This window comes from Giraffa tippelskirchi, chromosome 4 (assembly GCF_054371585.1).
Source record: "Giraffa tippelskirchi isolate mGirTip1 chromosome 4, T2T-mGirTip1v1.2.pri, whole genome shotgun sequence".
NCBI lineage: Eukaryota > Metazoa > Chordata > Mammalia > Artiodactyla > Giraffidae > Giraffa > Giraffa tippelskirchi.
In genome coordinates this window covers 205529967-205551192 of record NC_137278.1, presented here as the reverse complement: position 1 = coordinate 205551192, position 21226 = coordinate 205529967, and the positions used below count along the sequence as shown (strand labels likewise).

The 21226-nt window shown below is 44.4% G+C and overlaps 1 protein-coding gene across 13 annotated transcripts in view; it reads right to left on the bottom strand.

Annotated features, from left to right (window-relative positions):
- The window catches only part of MEI1 (meiotic double-stranded break formation protein 1), a 73504-nt gene that overhangs the window by 17498 nt on the left and 34780 nt on the right, over positions 1 to 21226 (bottom strand). For all 13 annotated transcript variants that reach the window (XR_014081574.1, XM_081587679.1, XM_081587677.1 and 10 more), the window contains 9 exons: positions 18717 to 18831; positions 17780 to 17871; positions 16835 to 16976; positions 14632 to 14743; positions 13787 to 13847; positions 12686 to 12783; positions 10879 to 11047; positions 7529 to 7676; positions 4968 to 5243 (listed from right to left, as the gene is read on the bottom strand). Coding sequence is in view for 12 of the 13 variants with exons in the window: in XM_081587679.1 (XP_081443805.1) it covers positions 4968 to 5243; positions 7529 to 7676; positions 10879 to 11047; positions 12686 to 12783; positions 13787 to 13847; positions 14632 to 14743; positions 16835 to 16976; positions 17780 to 17871; positions 18717 to 18831 (1213 nt within the window). In the remaining variant the exon portion in view is untranslated. The remainder of the gene's footprint in view (positions 1 to 4967; positions 5244 to 7528; positions 7677 to 10878; positions 11048 to 12685; positions 12784 to 13786; positions 13848 to 14631; positions 14744 to 16834; positions 16977 to 17779; positions 17872 to 18716; positions 18832 to 21226) is intronic.

Genomic DNA, 21226 nt, shown 5'->3' with positions numbered 1-21226 from the left:
GCAGATTAACTAGTTTGCCTATCAAGAAAGCAGGGGCATTATAAATTCTATAGCCACTATGATTTAAGGAAGGGCAGGAATGAGGTTGACTTCATCTTTGTTACCTTGTGGGGACTTGGTTGGGAAGATCCCCTGGAGTAGGAAATGGCAACCCACTCCAGTATTTCTGCCTAGAAAATTCCACGGACAGAGGAGCCTGTTGGGCTACAGTCTATGGGGTTGCAAAGAGTTGGACACGACTGAGCACACACACAGGGACTCAGAAAACATCTCTGGAAGGAGAGGATCTCAGAATAAGAAGGCTAAAGGGAATCTCTGTTCACTTCCATCAACCTTTTTACTTCACAGAGTATGAGGCTGAAGCCAGATGAGGTGTGATTTGTCCAAGGTCATAGGACCCAAAGCCAAACCAGTTTCCTAGTCCTGCTCCTTCACCAGCACATGGCTGCCTGACTGCCAAAGCTGGTCCCTTAGAAACCTAAGTTAGTGAATATTAAAAGTGCCAAAGGAAGGGGGCCACTTAGATATTTGGCAGCTGTGATGAGTGCCAGGGGAAGGGGTGCACCCCACCATATGGGTCAGTGAGGAGGCTCTGGGTGGAGCATGGCCCACTCTGAAGCCTCTCCTGTCCACAGTCGTCCAGAACTCTCTGGGACTGGGCTGACCAGAGGGACATGGCCCAAGCAGGGAACAAACAGAGGTTCTGTGACATCACTGTTTTTTACATATTAAACAACCCACGTGAAAGACCACCCGTTGGTAAGAGTGGCAATTAACAGCTGTGTTTTCAGCTGTTAATTACCCATATCAGAAACAGAAATTGCTACCAACACACATTTTTAGACTCTTTCCCCTCCTGCAGCTAGAAGCTGGGAAGCAATGGTAGGAACTATACACATGAACAAACAACAAAGTTGCTCCTTGCTCTTCTTTCTTAACACTGATGTTTCCAGGATCTAATTTAGTAAAAAACTCATTAATTTAGGCTCCAGTCATGGTCATGACTTTACTAGCTATATGACCTTCAGAATTCAATAAGTCTTCCTTCTTTTTTTAAAAACTGTTTATTTATTTGGCTGTATCAGGTCTTTGTTGTGGCTTAATTGTCAGGTGGAATGTGGGATTTTAGTTCCTCAAGCAGGGTTCAAACCTGCATCCCTTGCATTGGAAGGCAGATTCTTAACCAATGGACCACAGGGAAGGCCCCCAATAAGCCTTTCTGAAATTAAGATTCTTTATCTGGTTCAGAGTCCGTCAGGAATCAGTGAATGATAGTCTACTGTGTACAACATATCACGAGTGCTCCTATATATTCTTTCATTTATCCCTATCTTATCTATGGTCTTAACGATATGGAGAGGGCAATGGCACCCCACTCCAGTACTCTTGCCTGGAAAACCCCATGGATGGAGGAGCCCGGTAGGCTGCAGTCCATGGGGTCACTGAGAGTCGGACATGACTGAATGACTGAGGTGAGGTGAGGTATCTCCATTTTAGACATGAGGAAACCAAAGCTCAGAGAAGACTTCTTCCAGTTTTAGGGGTTTGTTGTATCTGAGTCCCTCACTGGCCCATGGGCCAGGAACTAGGTCTAATTCTTCCCTGGGCTCAAACAGCTCTCCCATTAGATGAAACCCTGAGTCAGGGTTGGTTTCTCTCTTGTCCTGAGATTTAGCTCAGTCTACTGGAAAAAACAATAGGGAATTAAAATCTGGGTTTTAATCTTGGCTCTTGTGACCTTGGGCAAATCTCTCTAAAACTATTTCCTAATCTGTTTAAAAAGAAAAAAAATAAGATACTATGATTAGTATCTTCTTCAGAAGATCTGAATGTTTTCTTTATTGAGAGACTTAGACCTGTTCAGATCCCTAACTTAACAGGTCAGCAAAGGTTTATAAATACTTATGTGGGAGGAACTGACCCTGAATACTTTATCTGGCAAAGAAAATCCAGCATCTTAGCTCTGTCCATTGCTACTCTGTGTCCCATCTTGTCTTCTTTCCTTATGCACTAACGGCTTATTTTTCAGTTCAGTTCAGTTGCTCAATCGTGTCCAACTCTTTGCGACCCCATGAACCGCAGCACGCCAGGCCTCCCTGTCCATCACCAACTCCCGGAGTTTACTCAAACTCATGTCCATTGAGTCGGTGATGCCATCCAACCATCTCATCCTCTGTCGTCCCCTTCTCCTCCCGCCCTCAATCTTTCCCAGCATCAGGGTCTTTTCAAATGAGTCAGCTCTTCACATCAGGTGGCCAAAGTATTGGAGTTTCAGCTTTAACATCAGTCCTTCCAATGAACACCCAGGACTGATCTCCTTTAGGATGGACTGGTTGGATCTCCTTGCAGTCCAAGGGACTCTCAAGAGTCTTCTCCAACACCACAGTTCAAAAGCATCAGTTCTTCTGTGCTCAGCTTTCTTTATAGTCCAACTCTCACATCCATACATGACTACTGGAAAAACCATAGCCTCGACAAGATGGACCTTTGTTGACAAAGTGATGTCTCTGCTTTTTAATATGGTGTCTAGGTTGGTCATAACTTTCCTTCCAAGGAATAAGCGTCTTTTAATTTCATGGGTGCAATCACCATTTACAGTGATTTTGGAGCCCAGAAAAATAAAGTCAGCCACTGTTTCCACATCTATTTGCCATGAAGTGATGGGACCAGATGCCATGATCTTAGTTTTCTGAATGTTGAGCTTTAAGCGAACTTCTTCACTCTCCTCTTTCACTTTCATCAAGAGGCTCTTTAGTTCTTCTTCACTTTCTGCCATAAGGCTGGTGTCATCTGAATATCTGAGGTTACTGATATTTCTCCTGGCAATCTTGATTCCAGCTTGTGCTTCCTCCAGCCCAGCATTTCTCATGATGTACTCTGCATATAAGTTAAATAAGCAGGGTGACAATATATAGCCTTGACGGACTCCTTTTCCTATTTGGAACCAGTCTGTTGTTCCATGTCCAGTTCTAACTGTTGCTTCCTGACCTGCATACAGGTTTCTCAAGAGACGGTCAGATGGTCTGGTATTCCCATCTCTTTCAGAATTTTCCACAGTTTATTGTGATCCACACAGTCAAAGGCTTTGGCATAGTCAATAAAGCAGAAATAGATGGTTTTCTGGAACTCTCTTGCTTTTTCAATGATCCAGCGGATATTGGCAATTTGATCTCTGGTTCCTCTGCCTTTTCTAAAACCAGCTTGAACAACTGGAAGTTCACGGTTCACGTATTGCTGAAGCCTGGCTTGGAGAATTTTGAGCATTACTTTACTAGCATGTGGGATGAGTGCAATTGTGCGATAGTTTGAGCATTCTTTGGCATTGCCTTTCTTTGGGTTATTTTTAACCTATTCCTTATTCCCTTTTCTTCCTCATCCAAGGAAAATTTGAGCCAAAGCATGAATGTGGCCCCTATCAAGTCAATACGTGTGAGATTTCACAAAATGACAGACTTCAGGGACAGAGGGTTAAGTCTGAGTGGGAGTGTGCACATGTGAGTGTGAATATGGACAGAAGTAGGTAACTAAGGACGTGAGATATACAATACGCAGGTGTTATTTCCACCATAGTCACTCCAGTACTCTTGCCTGGAAAATCCCATGGACAGAGGAGCCTGGTAGGCTGCAGTCCATGGGGTTGCCAAGAGTCAGACACGACTGAGCAATTTCACTTTCACTTTTCACTTTCATCCATTGGAGAAGGAAATTGTAACCCACTCCAGTGTTCTTGCCTGGGGAATCCCAGAGACGGGGGAGCCTGGTAGGCTGCCGTCTATGGGGTCACACAGAGTCGGACACGACTGAAGCAACTTAGCAGCAGCAGCAACAGCACTCCAGTAAAATCAGAGAGTCATATTTATTGATGGTAAGAATGTCAAAACAACACCCACTCACCTCTAAAGGGCTGTGTCATTCTTCGAGGACTAAGGGACAGGGGGCAAGTATGTGAACTGGCATTGAAGGCAGGGGTTCTAACCACATTGTCAGTTTGGGACCTGCCACTAGTCACATTAATTGTTCACTAAATACAAATTGTCAACTGTGTAAATAATTTACTTTTAAAAATATTATAGCAGTTATCTCTATAACAATAAAGAAAAATGGATGGAATTAAAGCCAGTATGCGAGAAACTGTAAACAAGTAGCTTCCTTATCGAACTGATGAACCTGACAGAAATTATAGGAATGTCTTACTTCACACAAAAAAATCATTGGAATATGCAATAAACTCACAATAAAAAAAAAATTCTGGGTATGCCCAAGGGAGAGTGTTGCACATGTAACATTATCTTGAGAGTTATGACAGAAAAGAGGCTGAGTCCCTTTGCCAATCAGACATCTGCCACTACACGCCCCAGGGGTCCCCTATGACATCAAACTCTTGTTAACAGAATACACTTAAGACAGGTAGGCGAGAGGGAATGGTGACAAAGGTCAGCATTTCAGAGGTATATTCCCTGGGGATTAGAGAGGCACATATCTCTCAGTGAGCAGAAATCCATCAGACTTAGGAAAGAGTATGGATTTACCAGGCACCTGCCAGCTGAAAAGACCTCCTAAGTCTAAGTCACTTCAGTCGTGTCCGACTCTGTGTGACCCCATAGACGGCAGCCCACCAGGCTCCGCCGTCCCTGGGATTCTCCAGGCAAGAATACTGGACTGGGTTGCCATTTCCTTCTCCAGTGCATGGAAGGGAAAACTGAAAGTGAAGTCACTCAATCGTATCTGACTCTTAGCGACCCCATAGACTGTAGCCTACCAGGCTCCTCCGTCCATGGGATTTTCTGGCAAGAGTACTGGAGTAGGGTGCCATTGCCTTCTCCGAAAAGACCTACTAGCATGGAAACCGTGATAAGTCCAGAGGCGGGTAGAAGCAGCTGCGGGTGCCTCCTGACCTCAGGAAACCAGCTCCCAGAGAGAGAGGGCCCACCTCCTCTGACTGTAGAAATGAGCAACTGGTCACCTACTAGCAAAATGAGCAGGATGCTGGGGCTGCTCCTAAGCATGTGAAACAGGGCTGCTACGCTGGCGGGAAGGGTGGGCTGCCCAGCAGACGGGACACTGTCCAGCTCCTCACAGCTGCTCTCTTCCCAGGAGAACCAAAGTTCCAGGACACGGTGCCCAAACCTCCTCATCAGCTCTGGATGCAGCAGGAACAACTTGAGCAGGAGTGGATGGTGGGTGTAGACTTGGTGCAGGTCTGGGGTGTCCTCTAGGAATTTTCTGATGGTGCCAACCACAGCCTGGAGGCAAAGAATAAAGAGGCTAAATACACCTTGCAGAGGGCCCAAGAGACTCCAATCCCCAACAAATAGAGACAGCCAAGATGTAACTGGGAAAAAAACATACTGGCTTCTCAGGGCTCCGGGATATTTTCACTGGCACACTCCGGCAAAAAGAAAACCTCACTGTGCTTACCTTGTAACAGTGGTCCTCAACTAGGGGTGATTTCACTCCCCAAGGGACATTTTAAAATGTCTAGACTGTCTAGATTGTTGATTGTCTTGATTGGGGGAGTGCTAGTGTGAGAGAGCAGGAATCCCGCTAAATATCCTGCAATGCACAGAACAACCTCCCACAGAAAAGACTGTGCAAAATGTTACCAGTGCTGTGGCTGAGAAACCCTATAATGACACTTAACACAGTGTGTCACAACTGTCAGCGTGTATGTGTCTATCTACCACACTAGACTTCAGCTGCCTGAGGGCAGGGACTGCGGCAGATTCATCTGTGCCCTGGCACAGAGAAAGCAAAGGGCAGGTGTGTTAAACCATTTATTAAACCTCTCTCTTCCCTGCTGCACATATAACAAAGCTCAAATTCCTGAGCATGTTACTCTCAGGATTTTATGCTTCATAGTTTTGACTCTTCACTTGGGTCTTTCATCCATTTTGAGTTCATTTCTGTGGATGATATGAGCTAAGGGTCCAACTCCATTCTGTTGCATGTAGATATGCAGCTGATCCAAACACCATTTATTAAAAAGGCATTTCTTTCCTGTGCTGAATTGTCTTGTCATCCTTATAAAAATATATGGATTTATTTTCAGGGTTTTTGTTTGTTTTGGTTTTTGACCTGAGGGACCTTAATTCTCCCACCAGGGATGGAACCCAGGTCCCGGCAGTGAAAGTGCTGAGTTCTAACCACTGAACAGACAGGGAATTCCCTATGGGTTTATTTTTGGACTCTCTACTCTATTCGGTTGATCTGGATGTCTCTCCTAGACATATTTAGAACTACACTGTCTTGATTACTCTATCTTTATAGTAAGTTTGAAGTGAAGAAGTGTGAGTCCTCCAAACCTGATCTTCTTTTTCAAGATTATTTCGGCTATTTTGGGTTCCTTGTATTTCCAAATAAATTTTAGGATCAGCTTGTCCATTTCGAGACAAGAAAAAAAAACAAGGCAACTAGAATTTTGATCAAGATTATGTTGAATCTATAGAAGAATTTGGGGAGTACTGCCATTTAAACACTATTAAGTCTTCTTTTTTTCCTAGCTTTATTGAGACATAATTAACATATAACATTGCATAAGTTTAAGGTTTCCCTGATAGCTCAGGTATGGGCTTCCCTGATAGCTCAGTTGGTAAAGAATCCGCCTGCAATGCAGGAGACCCTGATTCGATTCCTGGGTTGGGAAGATCCGCTGAAGAAGAGATAGGCTACCCACTCCAGTATTCTCAGGCTTCCCTTGTGGCTCAGCTGGTCAAGAATCCGCCTACAATGCACAAGACCTGGGTTCGATCCCTGGGTTGGGAAGATCCCCTGGAGAAGCGAACAGCTACCCACTCCAGAATTCCAGCCTGAAGAATTCCATGGACTGTATAGTCCATGGGGTCACAAAGAGTCGGACATGACTGAGGGACTTTCAAGTTTAAGGGATACAACATAATCATCTGATGATAAATGTATATATTGTAAAATGATTGCTCCAGCCCTAAGAGTTTATAAAGAAGCTGGAGGGAGAAAACCTGTAACATATAACCTCATCAAAGTAATCCAAGACCAGCCTGGTTAACAATGATGTCGGTCCCAGCAATACATTTTGTTTCATGAACTGTTATCTGTAGACACCTCACACCTTTTTCCTCCTGTACAAACCAGAGGTAGTACTAAGAAAACAGCCTTTAACCTAATTGACCTTTATAACTTGGGTTAATTAAGACCTAATTAACTTAGGTCCACAGCATGCAGAATCCTTCTTCCCTGACTAGTGATCAAACCCATGCCCCCTGCAGTGGAAGCATGGAGTCTTGACCACTGGACTTTGGGGGAAGTCCTTAAGTCTTGATTTTCTTATCAATAAAATAGAAATAGTAATCTCTGCCTCCCAGAACTGTTGAGAGAACTGGCTAAGTTACATGAGCTCTGTATGTGTCAGCACTGCATCTCCCTCTAGTCCCCCAACACACACTGTCTCTCTGCCACCCAGCGTCTCTATACATACATCAAAATAGTCTTCCAAGGAATCATGATGAAGAGGAGCAGGAGAAGGAGGAAAAGCCCCAGGTGTTTTGGTCCATACCTCATCTAAGGCACCATCTTTATCCTGGCAGATTGCAAGTAGATAGATAGAAGCTCTGAAGACCACGAGTGGAGGGTGTTCACCCTGGTCCTGCAGAGACAGGAGGAAGCTTTGCACGGCCACGAATAACTTCGTCTTTGAGACAAACCTGTCAACCAAGGACAGTCTGAGTGAAAAAGGCAGAGATGGCTGTCCTGCCTTGCCACACCCTCCCTCTGCCCTTCTGTCCCAGCATGTCCACAGCCTAATAACATCTTGCACAAAGAGGGTGCTGTACATACTTAACAAAGCACTGTCACACATGAACAGCACGTAGTTCTCTGCTTTGTGCAAGGATCTGTTAGAGAACAGAGACTCCTCACTCACACCTAGAAGGTAAAGCATCAGGCAGCTGGACCAACAGTGTTAAAAAGAAGGGTGCTACTTTGGGGGTTCAGGAGGCCCTGCTTTGACAGTCAGTTCACCCTTCAATTCTCATATTTATCGCTAAACATTTGTGTGTTCAGTGGGCTCCTTTCTGGGGAAGGGAGACGTCTACACTTGTACATACAAGGAAGATGGGAATGAGGAGGAGACCAAGTTCACTACATATCCTTTTATGCTTTTTAAATTTTCCACCACGGGTATGTCTCACCTATCAGATAAAGACTCTGACAAGCATTTTAAAATAGGTAATACTAAACGCAATGTGGTATCCTGGATTGTATCCTAGAACGACAGTACAGGAAAACTGGTGAAATCTGAATAAAGTTTAGTTATTAGTATTGTACCATCATACATATGGTCACATGATTTTCAACAAGGGTGCCAACACCATTCAATAGGGAAAGGACAGTCTTTTCAACAAATGGCACTGGGAAAACTGGATTTCCACATGCAAAAGAATGAAGTTAGAATCTTACTTAACATGATAGAAAAAAATTAACCCCAAATAGAAACACACTTAAATGAAAGACCTGAACCTATAAAAAATTTCTAGAGTAAAACATAAGTCAAAAGTTTCATGGCACTGAATTTGGCAATGAATTATTGGTTATGACACCAAAAACACAGGCAATAAAAGAAAAAATAAACTGGACTTTATGAAAGTTTTAAAAGTTTGTGCATCCAAAACCACTATCAACAGAGTAAAAAGGCAACCCACAGAATGATAGAAATTATTTGCAAATCTAATAAGGAACTAATATCCAAAATATATAGATAACTCAATAACAAAAACACTCAAACAATCTGAATCAAAACTAGACAAAAGATTTGAATAGACATTTCTCCCAAGAAGATATACAAATGGCCAACAAGTACATGAAAAGATGCTCAACATCAAATAACAGAAAAAATAGACAAATTTCACCCGCCCAAAATTTCTTTAATTAGATTTAATCAAAATTTAAATTAGAAGACACCCGCTCCTTGGAAGAAAAGCTATGACAAACCTGCTGCTGCTGCTGCTGCTAAGTCGCTTCAGTCATGTCTGACTCTGTGCGATCCCATAGACGGCAGCCCACCAGGCTCCCCCGTCCCTGGGATTCTCCAGGCAAGAACATTGGAGTGGGTTGCCATTTCCTTCTCCAATGCAGGAAAGTGAAAAGTGAGAGTGAAGTCGCTCAGTTGTGTCCGACTCTTCGCGACCCCATGGACTTCAGCCTACCAGGCTCCTCCCTCCATGGGATTTTCCAGGCAAGAGCACTGGGGTGGGTTGCCATTGCCTTCTCCCAAATGACAAACCTAGACAGTATATTACAAAGCAGAGACATTACTTTGCCAACAAAGGTCCATATAATCAAAGTTATGGTTTTTCCAGTAGTCATGTACGGATGTGAGAGTTGGACCATAAAGAAGTCTGAATGCCAAAGGATTGATGCTTTCGAACTGTGGTGTTGGAGAAGACTCTTGAGAGTCCCTTGGACTGCAAGGAGATCAAACAAGTCAATCCTAAAGGAAATCAACCTTGATCACTGGAACAACTGATGCTGAAGCTGAAGCTCCAGTACTTTGGCTGCCCGATGTGAAGCACTGACCCACTGGAAAAGACCCTGATGCTGGGAAAGATTGAAGGCAGGAGAAGGGAATGACAGAGGATAAGATGGTTGGATGGCATCACCGACTCAATGGACATGAGTTTGAGCAAGCTACAGGATTTGGTGATGGACAGGGAAGCCTGGCATGCTGCAGTCCATGAGGTCACAAAGAGCTGGACGTGACTGAGCGACCGAACTGAACTGAATCAAAACCACAATGCAAAAACCACTTCATAACCACTAGGATGGCTATAATCAAACAGATGGACAAGTCTTGACAAGGATATTGAGAAACTGGAACCCTTGCTCGAACATTGCTGGTAGGGCTGCAGCTCCTCTGGAAAACAGTTCAGAAGTTCCTCAAAATGTTACCCATAGTATTACCATATGACTCCTCAATTTTAAACCTGGTATATACAGAAAAGGAATAGAAAACAAATACTCAAACAAACAAATGTACACACATATTCACAGCATTACTATTCACAGTAGCCAAAAGGTGGAAACAGCCCAAATGCCCATCAATGAATGAAGGAATAAACCAACTGTGGTGTATCCACACAATGGTATATTATTCAGCCGTGAAAAATAACAAAGTACCAACGCTAGCTGCAAACATTATGCTTACTGGATGAATCTTGAAAACACTATGCTCAGTGGAATGAGCAGGTGCAAAAGGTCACATATGTATGACCACATCTACCAGAAATGTTCAGAATAGGTAAGTCCACAGAGACAGAATGTAGACTGTTAGTTGCCAGAAGCTGAGCAGAAGAAGGAATGGGGAGTGACTGCTTAAAGGATAAGAGGCTTTACTTTGGAGTGATGGAAATGTTTTGGAACTAGATAGGGATGGTGGTTGCACAACACTGTGAATATACTAAATGCCACTGAATCGTCCTCTTTAAAATGGTTAACTTAGCTATGTAAACTTTACCTCAATAATTTTTTAAAAGCTTAATAAAAAATAGTACTTTGATTTTAAATTTTAATAAATTGTATAGTAATTCTTAAAACCAAAGTAAACTACTAACATTTATTTTTTGGTACATAAACAACACCCTCAGGGATATCAAGGAATTCTCATCAGCATTCGAGGCTCATCTTGGAATTCTCATCAGCATTCGAGGCTCTGTCTTTCACTCCTGAGACTACCCATCTCTCGAAAATGTGAGCCCCTCAGGAATACATGCCATTCCTCACTTATCTCCATGTCCCCAGTGCTCAGCACCAGGCCTGGAGAGGATGCCTCTGTAAATAGTTACTGAACTGAACCTGGCTACAGATGTAGGTTCCAGAACCAACTGTCAGTCACCAGCTCTGAGCACTGACCTGTCCTCGTGAATGTAGGCCAGGTAGAAGAGGAGCAGGATGCAGTACTGTCTCTGGCGAGCAGCTTCCTCCACGTACTGGCGATCCGACAGGAGAGCAAGGCTTTCAGGGCTCCTGCTGCTTATCTGGGGCAGCCCGTGCTGCAGGAGCTCAGACACTGCAGAGAGCTCTGGGGAGGGAACAGGCCGGAGAAAATCACACAAAGGACAGAGGAGAGCAGGTAATGGTTACACGTGTGTCTGTACATACAGAGTACTGCAGAGGACAGCAAGGACACACACAGGATAAAAGGAAATCAGTCTCTTCTTCATCTCTTAGTCTCCCAGGAGAGACTGAAGGTAACATGTGGAAGGACTTGGATACATTCATCCACTTGACAATGTCCACTGAGTGGCTATTTTAGGCCAGGCTATGACACACGGGCCCTACCTCCCATAGCTGGCAGGAGGTGGGAAAAAAACAGATAATGAGACAGACAATTTCAGGACATGTGATCAGTGCCATGTTCAAGTGTGGAAGAGAGAGTGACTCATGCCACCTCCAATGGGGAGGGCAAGCTCAAAGAGGAGGGAACCGTGAAGGGTGAACAGAAATCAGGCAGAGAAAGAAGAGAAGAGCCTTGCCAAGCCAGGAAGCAAGGTGTTCAGCAGCCTGGAGGCATAAGAGGACGTTGTGTTTAGGGGGTGGCAAAGAGTTCAGTGTGACTGGACCATCAGTGAAAAGACGTGGAGTGTCAGGGGTTTAGGAACTGTGTGATGTAATTTGCAGGTAGGCTGTGAAAGACCTTGAACAAGGAGTATAGAATGTGGATTTTAACCTGAGAGTAGATTCCTACATTTCTTATGAAACTTCTGTTTCTTACAAGAAAGAACATTTGAATACCAAAAGAATATGAAAGAAAAGGACCTCAGAGCTTAAGTTTTGAATAAACTCAACTGCATGGAAAATTCACTACATTACCCTTACTTTCCAAATTTCACCACAGACAGACCAGAGAAAACTCCATCGCTGTCAAACAATGCCTGATAGACTGCTGTTTGGAGATGACTGCTGAAGGCCAGGGGAATTGAGATGTTGACTTGGTTTTCAGATAGACCCTCTGGCTGGAGGATAAGAGACTGAGAGCAGGGGGCCAAGTTAGAGGTCACACGAAAGGGTCCTTACTGCCAATGCAACGGGCCTACAGCCAAGCAGAGAGTGAGATGGAATGCGCCACTGAGATGTGGCGGCAATCAGGTCAGGTTTCCTAATTCTAAGTGTATTGCTTTTTCCACTGAAGCACACTATGATCATTGTGATCATAACAAAATTAATATCCTTGAGCCTCGCATACCCACCTGCCCTTTCTCCTGATATGTAAAAGAAAGATGCAGTCTGCATGTAAGATTGGCTGCCCTTCCTGGTGCTCTGAGATATGACAAGATATCTGGGTCTCAGGATCTGAGGGTGCAGAAGTGGGGCTCCTCCTATTCAGACAAGAGAGAGAACCGGCCAGCAGCAGGGGGCTGGTGCTGGTGAGGACAAGAGGCTGCTGTGACATGGCTGCCACCAGGGCAGAAGTCGTCACGCTATTCCCTGTACAGGCCAGACCACACCTGGATAGGCAGAGAGCTGATCTATTATCTCACCTCCCTCCCCAGGAAGCAGCTTATCCTTCCATTGTTCCATGATTCCATGGTTCTTCTGGGTAGCTTCAGGCAAAGATTTCTTTTTACTGTACTGACTTATGACTCAGCCAATCAGCAAGACACCCAGACACTAAGACACCACCATGGACCTCATGAGTGGTCAAACTACAGCATCTCACCTTCTTGGGAAGGTGGTCCTGTCTTCTCTGGAGCTGAGAGGAGGCTGATGCACATGTAGTACAGGAAACTGGAGCACACCTGGTTCAGGGCTGAGTGACTTAGTGGGAGGAGAGGAAGACAGAACAAGAGAGAGGACATTGCCACTCTGGCTGGGACAGCATTATCTCTGCCAAGTACTGAGGCACCACTGCTTTGTACCAGAGCCCAAGGAAATTCTAACCATGGCCCTGGTAGAGAAGGTTTAAAGTCTGGAGGTGGCTGTGAAAAGTAAATATGGAACCTGCTGCCCACAGGTGTAACTTAGTCACTTGGACCATACAAGTATTCACGAAAAATTTCCTGAAAAAAATAAGTCAAGGTGAGCTACTAAGCTCCAAATTAATAAAACATATAAACAAAATGTGCTCCTGGGTCAGGAAGGGGCTAGCAAGTACTAGAAAAGGGGGAAGCTGTTGAACTCCAAATGGGTGATTCAGGAGAATTACAAACATCCAAAACTGTGGATCTGAACCCAGGTGGATCCCTGTATTCTCTCCTGAATGTCGGTTGTTCTATCCAGAGATATGGAAGGAGGGCTAGGCACTACACTGAGGTTACCTTGAGGACTGTAGGCAGTAACAAGTGGAATCTGCCAAGCAAAAACAGAAACACGTAGCAAGTCAGAAATGGAAAGGCTGCTCCAGAAACCTAACAAGAGAGATTGAAGCAGCAACCTCTCTACTCTGTATAAGAGAGCCTCTCTTCTGGAATTGCTGGGCTGGAAGCAACCAGGACATGACTCTCTGGATGTACACGGCATCAGTTACCCTGTGAGGGCCTCAGCTTCCTGGTCTGTAAAATGAGGGGTTAGACAAATGATCTCTAAGAGCCCTTCCAGTTTTGATGCTAAAAGGTGCCCTTCCAAGTATCACATGGAATGAGAGTCTTATCAGAACCAGATAAGTAAAAGCTAGAGAAGCCCATCCAGCTCGTACCATCAGTTGCTGAGCAATTCTGACACTGTGTCAATCCCTCCATGGTCCTATGACTAAACCACACCAGTCAGAAATTTCCACTTGTCCAGTCAAGAAGGACACTTGGCCCCTTGGGATAATACATACCTCAGGCCACTGCAGAACCTAGCCTTCAGTTCCAGGGCCAGTCGTATGAATGATGAGGCAGCTTGCGAGAATTGGGAAGAAAGCAGAGAGTGGTTTAAGCCAGGCTTGTTACAGGGATTCCCAAGTCTGGGTGGTACTAGTTATGGAGTTACACAGACCTCTGTTCAAATATGCTCCATCGCTATCTAGTAATGTGACCCTGAGACATTTACTTACCTTCTCTGAGATTCAGTTTCTATATCTATACCTCAAAGCCTGCTGTGAAACTAAGTAGGATACATGTATATAGAAGATCTAACAAATACTTAGCTCAGAGTAAGTGCCGAATAAAAGTTCACCTTCCGCATTAGCTGGTGACCCTGGCCCAGGCCCCTGCACTGCCTGACTCTCCCAGTCTCCCCCCTCCCACTCCACCCTGCTCTGAAGATCTGTCAAAAGTGACCACCATCCTGTCCATTCCGGGCCCCTGTAAGAGCAAGATTCTAGACAAGAGCTCCCACTGCCCCAGCTCGTGTTGGGAATAATCCGTATTCTATCTGGTAGGGCTTCAGGTAGGGAATAAACCCCTCAGTTTCACAGCAACTTTCTGAGACAGCAGTTTAACCCATGGCTCTGAACTGGAACCTTCTTGACTCAGAGAAGTATCAATTAATTTGAGAACTGCCTTTAAAGACTTTAGACTGCTGGATGATATATCCTCCCACTCAACACTAGGCAGAGTGTGGACGCTGATTCTGAACGAATGAGTAACCCTCCACCCACAGGTTGTACTCTCTCTGAGTACCCTGAGCAACTGCCTAAGGCGCCAGCCTCCCTTCCAACTTCCACACTTGCTTGAGGCCTACCGAGCTTCTTGGAGAATTTCTCCTTCATGTGAGGGACGATGACAAAAAGGCTGTGCAGAACTGAGAGGAAAACCTCCATCACGGCTGGGTGAGTGGCCTGCTCTGAGTACCTCTGCAAAGAATCAAGAGGGAGCGCACAGTCCTCTAGGACTTTTGCTTCTGAAGGAGCAAAAGCATCAGCAAAAACCACATCATCTAGCAGTAATAGACTAAATTCTTTCATCTGATGGACACACAAAAAGCTTAGAGACCTGAAATCACAAGCCTACATCCAAGGCTTACATCTGCCACTTAATAAACTGTACAAGATTCATTACCGCTCTGGGCATCTACCAAAGAGTAAACCAGGAATAACCACAAGTCCTACCTCCCAGAAACAAATGACATCTCACTTGTAAAAAGGACTTTCTAAACTATGCATTATAGTGATATGAATGACACTCATGTTTCTAACATTTAATAATATGGTTCACAAACTTCCTTCATGTTTATTTTTCATGTGATCTTTGAATAGAATCACAAGGCAGCCTGATGTGGTAGACAGAGTAGAGAAACTTGGGTTCTATTTCAAGCTTTGCACAAGGTCGCTGTGTGCCCTGGGTCAGTCACCCCCTCCCCTTTCACTGTTTCGGTTCCTCATGTATAAGTAGTCAGGGCCTCAGGGATGTGGTTCTTACAGATACTTTTCATTTGGTTTTCAAACCAAGTTATTTTTTCAACTAGAAAGGTAATACAAGTTCATTAAAGAAAATATGTAAAATACTGAAAAGTAGGAAGCAAGAAGAACACAATAATTCTATGATCTAATTCTAGATCTAGCTCTAACACTTCATAAATCTAGCAGAAAGGCAGAGCAGGGGAAGAAACCAAAGTGAATGGCCCAACTATTACTGTTAGTGTGTGCCAATCAGAGCTGTAACCCATGGCCCCCGAGAGTTACCCTCCTGAAGATCATGGCATGCTGGCTCAAAGGCTTCTTCAAGGAAAAGAGGCTCTCTCCTGTCATAACCAGAGGATGCTCCCCTGCTGCCACCTACTGTTTGCAGTGGGTGTTTTGGAGGTCTCCTTTCCCAACTAACGGACTGTTCATAGGATGTCCAAAACTCAAACAGGACAAGACTCACCCAAGGTCATCTGGGCAGTCAACACTATGGACCCTGCTCTTCCTACCATCTTTGTCTCAAGTCAGCTCAAAAGCAGGTCTCTTGAGAGTAGCCATCTCTCATGTTACAGAACTCACATATGTGCTACTTACTGAAGCCTGAATCACATTGACTGTTGCTCCTTGCATGCTTAGTCACTCAGTCGTGTCCAACTCTCTTGTGACCCCCCCCGGACCACGCCCACCAGGCTCCTCTGTCCTTGGGATTTTTTAGGCAAGAACATTGGAGTGGGTTGCCATTTTTACTAGGTAGACAAAACACATGGGTTCAAACCTCACACTGTCATATACTTGCTTTACAGCCATAGAAAAATCATCTTTAAATTGGGGGAAATTATAGGACCTATTTCACAGGGTCAATGGGAGGGTTAAATTAAGTTCTGAATATAAGGCATTTATCACTTCATTAACATGCGCCAAAGAATTGATGCTTTTGATCTGTGGTGGTAGAAAAGACTCTTGAGAGTCCCCTGCACTGCAAGGAGATCCAACCAGTCCATCCTAAAGGAAATCAGTCCTGAATATTCACAGGAAGGACAGATGCTGAAGCTGAAGCTCCAATACTTTGGTCACCTGATGCAAAGAACTGACTCACTGGAAAAGATCCTGATGTTGGGAAAGATTGAAGGTGGGAGGAAAAGGGGAAGAGAGAGGATGAGATGGTTGGATGGCATCACCAACTCAATGGACATAAGTTCGAGCAAGCTCCGGGAGTTGGTGATGGACAGGGAGGCCTGGCGTGCTGTAGTTCATGGGGTCACAAAGAGTTGGACACGACTGAGTGACTGAACTGAACTGAAACATTACCTGTCTATTATTTTATTACTACTGCTTTCTACTTTTTAAGAGGCATGTATTAATCTACTGTTTACAACAAAACACTGTACTGTGATTTTAAAACTAAAGGAAAAGCAGCTGCAAGAACAACACTGCTAAGACCCTCAGAAGGTCTAGTTGAGTGTCGAGTCACTGTCCCGTGCCTCTCAGCCTGGCTTGCTTTCACATCTTTCTCCTCCTCAAGATCCTTGCTGCCCAACCCACCATCACCATGGGGATACACAGGGAGTCACAGGCACTGAGGAGAAATTCTGAGAAGGCCTCCAAGGTGTCTTCTTTCTCAGCACTGGGAGCTGTGAATGGATTTTCCTGGGCTGAAGGTTCCCTCTGGAATTCCATAGCCAACCTGAGAAATAAATATTAGTATATTTACTACTGCCTATGCAAAAAGGTCAGATTCATCCTCTTAGAGGGATTTCTGAGTTCAGGGTTCAGGGCAAGCATCCCTACCAGCAGACCTGGAGAAAACTCCGGAGGCCTCAGTGAGGGAGACCCTGGTCTTCGGCCCCCTCTCCAGCTTCGAGCTCCCTGCCCTCTCCCCCATGACACGTGACACCGCACCCGACTATATGTGTTAATACTTCCCTCGACATGCTCTGCTGTCCGCTGCTTCACATCTCTCTGCCTTTACGCGTGCTGCTCTCTCTGTTTGGAATGCCTTCCCCAGGTTTGTGACAATGTAACGGATTCCACACATATACGCAAAACTGTCTCCGTTCCCAAGAGACTGTGAGCTCCTTTTGGGCAAGAGCTGATCTGAGTTATCTTTCTACTTTCACTATCTAGCATCAGGGCTGGCACACGGTAGGTGCCACAAATGTTTGTTGATGAGAACTGAATTAATCTAACAAGCAGTCAGTGAACACATATAGCGCTAGGTTACTTGGGACGAGGCACAAAGCTGAATGAGATACAACTTCATCGCACAGTAACAAAAACTTCACCAGAAGGGAACCTTTAGAGACCTCTTCCACATACTCACTCCAAACTCACACACATCCCCATCCTCCACCCCAGCCAAAGTCCTCTCACTATGCAGCAAAGCATCAGAAATCAAGTGTTGCTTCTCGAACTTCACCCTTTGTCCATTCCTTTCTGCACCCACCCACCCAGTACTACTACCTCATCAGACCGCAAAGAGCTGCTCACCTGCAGGCATTTCTAAACCCCTCCAGAGTGCTCAAGAGGAACTCCCCTCTTCGAAGAATGGCCCTCTCCAAATTTCTGTTGGAGGCATGGCCCTGAGGTAAGAAGGAAAGAGGGGAAACTATTGGTCAATTACCTACTCTGTGTTCTAGTCTTTGCTTAGAGGACTACAGACCTCTTCCCCCCACACTGGAGCCTGGCATTCCCACACACCTAACACTTCCCAAGGGATCTTAGGGATATCCTCAAAAATCCAGCCACCTAGTAGCTCCTTTAAAAAATGGTACAAAGGGGAACCTTAACCCCTTGTTTTCCTGTGAAGCACAGGACTGGTTCTTGTTCTGTTATACACAGAAAGCTGTCACAGGCTAGTGGACATTAGCCTAATTGGCTGTAACGCCCATATTAGTTGCTCCAAACACACAAATTCCCCCACCGTATCATGTGCAAAGAGCTTAGTTTCCAAAGTTAATCTAGAAGACATAAAGCACTCATATCAATAGTATTTCCTCTGATATTTTAAGCCTATGGACCACTAAAAGCCAACAGTTATGACACACTGCACACTCGTCAGATTCTAAGATTCTAGTGAATCCAGTCTTAAATAATGTTGTGAGCATGTTTACCATACCTGCTTGGATGATATAAAAGACAAAGAATGTAGTAGGCCCTGGGATTTACCACCCAAACTCAGGTCCTTGCTAGCTTTGGACCTAAGAGAAAAACTGTTTAACCCCTGTGGCTTCGGTTTCCTAACGAGGACAACAATTATTAAGCCTCACAGCTCTGCAGTTAGTATAAAAAAATAACATCTCATTGTAGGCATGTGTGCATGAGAAAAAGCTACAAAGTAGCATATAAACATAATGCAATGTACTAATTATCTTCTAAAAACACAGAACAGCATGCTCTCCAGAAGCAGCAGCTGCTGTGCACTGACCAGGGGCCTCCAGTTCAGTGGCATCCGGGACAGATCTGCACACCGGCTCAGCATAGCTTTGACCAAGGCCTGCAGCTCCTTATACAGCACAGGCAGCGCACTCTGATGATCCTTCCTGCATGCAGGGAGACAAAGGTAGGCCTACGGTGAGGTCAGGGTACCCCAAGATAGCCTCAGGTTCTCAGGCAATGAGGGGGCATGTGGTGGATCCGAACATGGGTCCAGGAACTGATCTGACAAAAATCCCGGCTCCAGCACTTGTCTGCTGCGTGACTTTATGCACATTCCTCCTCTTCTCCAGCCCTTAGTTTCCTCATCTAGTAAGTGAAAGGTAACAGTACTGTCCTCATAGAATTATGCTAAGGATCAAATTGGATAATGTATGCCAAGAACTCAGGACAGTGCTTACTAGATAGTAAGTCCTTATAAATGACAGCTATGACTGTGACTGGGTTTCCCAGGTGGTGCCAGTGGTAAAGAACCCACTTGCCAATGCAGGAGATGTAAGAGATGTGGATTCAATCCCTGGTTCGGAAAGATCCCCTGGAGGAGGGCATGGCAACCCACTCCAGTATTGTCTGGAGAATCCCCACGGACAGAGGGGCCTGGCAGGCTACAGTCCATAGGGTTGCACAGAGTCGGACACAACTGAAGCGACTTAGCACGCATGCAGGCATGCACATGACTATGGTTATTGTTATTAAGGATACAGAGGGTTTTCTCACTGAAAAGGGCCTCTCCCTTAAAGAAGTACTACCTAGAACAGAAGGTGTATCAAGAGATGTATATGGCCACTGTTCTCAAATAACTTATAAGCTCTCTTATTTTTTCAATTAATTTAAGTGGAGGATAATTACTATAGAATATCATGATGGTTTTTGCCATACATCAACATGAATCAGCCACAGGTACACGTGTCGCCCCATCCTGAACCCCCTTCCCACCTCCCTCCCCACCCTATCCCAAGCTCTCTTAGAGAAAAGAAATCAAATTTGATTTCTGTTACCTTAATGAGGAAAATCATGATCAATAGGTAAATGTTATCAAGGACCCAGATTTTATTTAAGGAATGAATATAAGGAAGAACTTTCTAAGAGTCAAAACACTATAGAGGCACACAACACTGTAAAGTAACTATACTTCAATAAAATTTTTTTAGAGCTGAAGAAATCTCTATAGAGGTGGACAGGAGTATCTAGGAGGAAGTGAACTCCCCATTCTTGGAGATTATAATCAGAGACTGGAAACTATGTTTGGAGAAACAATCAGTATGAGAATGTGAAACAATGTGAAGAGTAACACTTAGGGTCCATTTGAACTCTCATATTTCTATAGACTCAGAGGAGGCAAGAGTCATGATTAGTCTAAATGTGAGCTCCAAGAGGCCAGGGGCCAGTTCTGCCTTTTCACTTTACCTAACAGAGCTAGATGCATTGAAAATTGATGCTAAATTTTTTTAAAAAAGTAAAGAAATGAATGACTGACTACTTGACAGGGTATAGTTTGCTGTATTTGATTTCCTAGAAATGCTATGATAAATTACCATAAACTGTGTGGCTTAAAACAACAGAAATTTATTCTCACATTCTGGGGGCTAGAAGTCTTCAGTCAAGGTGTCAGCCCCTCCAAAGGCTCTAGGGAAGAATCCTGCCTTGCTTCTTAGCTTCTGGTGGCTTCTGTCAATCCTTATCATTCCCCGGCTTGTAGATGAATGATTCCAGTTTCTGCCTCGGTCTTCACACGGCCCTCTGTGTGTGTCTGTGTCCAAACTCCCTTCTCCTTCTAAGGGCATCAGCCCCTGGATTCAGGAGCCCACACTGTATGGCCTCATCTTAACTCAATTATATCTACAAAGGCCCTATTTCCAAACAAGGGAATGAATTTTAGAGGGATGCTAATTAAACCCAATGCAGTAACTAAGGAGAAACCTACCTCAACCCTCATCTCTGGGCCGTTTTTGAACTCTGAGAGCAATCTGTTGGGCCTTCTAACTGCTCAGTTAACTGTATATAGTGAAGGCTTGATATCCCCTTTCCCTTCTGGAAGCTCTTTCTTTTTTTTCCCCCCCGTTTAGACTTTATTTTTTACAACAGTTTTAGATTTACAGAAACAAATACAGTAGATAGTGCAGTGTTGCCATACTCCCCCAGCCCTAATGCAGTTTCCCCTACCATTAACACACTGCATTAATGTGGCACATCTGTTACAATTAGTGAACAGTATCGAATGGAAGCTCTAGCTTTCCATCCTACACTGATAGCCAAGCTCTGGCTCTGCCATCTTTAAATTCTTTCAACAGTTCTCACTCCTCACTCCTTCTTCTGGCTGTGCTTCCCTGAGACCTTCTGAATCACTCCACCTCAGAGGGACTACCTCACTGAACATTCAGGAAAATTAAAGTCAAAAATAAAAGCATCTAAGGATTAATAACCTTATCATTAATAACCTTGTTATTAACCTTATAAATATAAACTTATATTAATAAACTTAATAACCTAATAAGCCCCCTA